The 2597-nt window shown below is 45.0% G+C and overlaps 1 protein-coding gene across 1 annotated transcript; it reads right to left on the reverse strand.

The window, feature by feature from the left end:
- Positions 1 to 298: 298 nt before the first annotated feature.
- Positions 299 to 2292, reverse strand: LOC130916080 (uncharacterized protein K02A2.6-like). The gene has a single exon (XM_057836516.1). The coding sequence runs from the start codon at positions 2035 to 2037 to the stop codon at positions 436 to 438; it is 1602 nt and encodes a 533-aa protein (XP_057692499.1). The 5' UTR covers positions 2038 to 2292; the 3' UTR covers positions 299 to 435.
- Between the last annotated feature and the right edge of the window lie 305 nt (positions 2293 to 2597).

Raw genomic sequence — 2597 nt, forward strand, 5'->3', positions numbered from 1 at the left:
CATGGTCAACATTTCGGAAATAGAATATGTCCACTGAGGTAGGTTCATGTTTTGTGACAGGAAGCGGCAACCTCGAAAGTCCATCAGCATTGCAATGCAAATCAGATTTACGATACTTGATGTCGTATGAGTGAGCTGATAACAACAAAGCCCACCTCTGAAGACGTGCAGCAGCCAGTGAAGGGATTTCTGCATGAGGTCCCAAAATCGTTGCCAGTGGTCTGTGATCCGTTAACAGAGTAAACTTCCTTCCATACAAATATTGGTGGAACTTCCTCACACCAAAAATAATGCTCAATGCTTCTCGTTCCAATTGAGCATAGTTTGACTCTGCTTTGTTAAGTGTTCTCGATGCGAAAGCAATTGGTCTTTCATCTCCGTTCGGGAACACATGGGAGATGACAGCACCCACCCCATAGGGTGAAGCATCACATGTCAGCTTTGATATGAAGGGTTGAAATGAGTGAGAACCTCTGATGAAATCAGGGCGTTTTTCGCATTTCGAAAAGCTTTGTTACACTCATTCGTCCATTTCCATTTTACATCTTTGCACAACAGCTCATGCAATGGTTTAAGAAGTGATGCCAAATTGGGAATAAACCGTCCATAATAGTTCAATAGACCTAAAAAAGATCTAAGCTGACTCACATTTTCTGGGGCGGGTGCATCCACAATTGCCTTTGTCTTTAATGGAGCCTTGTGTAATCCTGCGTGGTCTATCACATGCCCGAGATACTCCACCGATGGTCTCAAAAATTCACATTTTTCCTTGCGCACTCGAAGACCATACTGCCTTAGCCTTTTCAAGACAGCATCCAGGTTGCGAAGATGCTCCTCGTCGTTGGCACCGGTGTATAGAATGTCATCCAAGTAACATTGTACTCCTGGCAATCCACTCAAAATTTGATCCATAGCCCGTTGAAACAGAGCAGGAGCAGATGTGATGCCAAAAGGTAATCTGCAATATCTGAAAAGTCCCTTGTGCGTGTTAATTGTCAGCCACTCCCGTGATTCTTCATCCACATGCCTCTGCAGATAAGCTTGATTGAGGTCAATTTTGCTGAATTTTTGACCACCGCTCAGACCTGCAAACAAATCATCGATCAATGGAAGTGGGTACTGCTCCACACAAAGCACCGGATTCAAAGTCACTTTAAAATCGCCACATGTGCGAATTCCGCCATTGTTTTTCGGAACCGGCACAATTGGTGTCGCCCATTCGCTGGTGGTGACTGGTTCCAAAACCCCACTTTTGACCAACGCATCCAGGTCAGCCTCGACTTTGTCACGAATAGCATACGGCACTGTCCTAGCCTTCATAAACACAGGTTTGCTTCCTGGTTTAATGTGCAATTTCACTGTAATGTCCTTCATGCTGCCCAATTCCTCATGGAAAACCTCTTCATTCTTGTCCAGTATGACTTGTAGTTGTGAAGAAGCGTCTGACAGCTGCCGAACTTCTAGCAAATTTACACGAAGTGCATTAATCCACAGTCGTCCCATTATGGAAGCAAAATTCCCTTTTGTGACATACACTGGAAGTTTAGCAGTTTGATCCTTGCATTGCACAGTAATGTCAGTCATTCCTTTCATGTGCCCTTTGTGTCCAGTGTACGCTTTGAACACACACAGTCCACATACCAATCTGTCTCTTAATGTGTCTTCTAAAACATCACCAAACTCACAATGTTCAGCCAGCTTCCGCAGCGCCGCTACGAACATAGTGACAGATTCCCCCTCTTCCTGACTTCTCCTGTGAAATCGGAATCTCTCTGCTATCACAAGGGGCTTGGGTGAAAAATGTCCATTAAGAGTTTCCACGATTTCCCTGTACGTTTTACTACCAGGTTTATCGGGTTGAAGCAAGTTTCTCAGTAAATTGAAAGTCTTTGGCCCAATAACGCTCAAAAACGTGGGCACCACTTTCTCTTCCGCTATGTCGTTAGCTACCACGAAATAGCCGAACCGCTCTGTGTACGAGCTCCACTGTTCCACAAGCTCATCAAAAAGACCAACAGAGCCGATAACTCCCGCCATAGCGCCTGGTTATACAGCACCTTCAAGCTCCTTTTGAAAACTCCGCTCGTCCTCCCCACAAAGTCACGACGTGGAAGCTGAGGTCGGCGCCGTCTGTCCCCAGGAGCACCGCGACCAGCAGTAAACTCCAAAAACAGCACGTCCAAGCTGACGCAGGTCCAGACGTCCTCGTCGCCACTTTTGTTATGTACTTCCCTGATCTAAGTACATGGAAGGCCGAGACTTGAATGGAACAACACTTCTTTATTCAGTGTACTTCTCATCATATATGTCACAGAGACATAACAGAGATTCCTTTTTATACTGTAATACCACACCCACAGGAGGGGAACACTATGGCAACAGCAGTGTGACATAAATATGTCACAGTAACGGAGTAACTGTAATGTGTTACTACCCACCTCTGGTCGCACTGGAGTAGCAGTCGCATTTTTGGTGGAAATTTATTTGATAAAATCCAACCCCAAAAACAGAGGTCATCTTGAAAGGCAATTAAAAGTAAAAAACAGAATAGAGAACAGCAGGCTGAATAAGTGTACGGGTATGCTAACGTTACATGA

The sequence above is a fragment of the Corythoichthys intestinalis genome, chromosome 1 (genome assembly GCF_030265065.1).
Source record: "Corythoichthys intestinalis isolate RoL2023-P3 chromosome 1, ASM3026506v1, whole genome shotgun sequence".
Classification (NCBI taxonomy): domain Eukaryota; kingdom Metazoa; phylum Chordata; class Actinopteri; order Syngnathiformes; family Syngnathidae; genus Corythoichthys; species Corythoichthys intestinalis.

Coding starts and splice junctions, on each gene's coding strand:
- LOC130916080 (XM_057836516.1), bottom strand. CDS start 2,037: ATGGCGGGAGTTATCGGCTCTGTTGGTCTTTTTGATGAGCTTGTGGAA.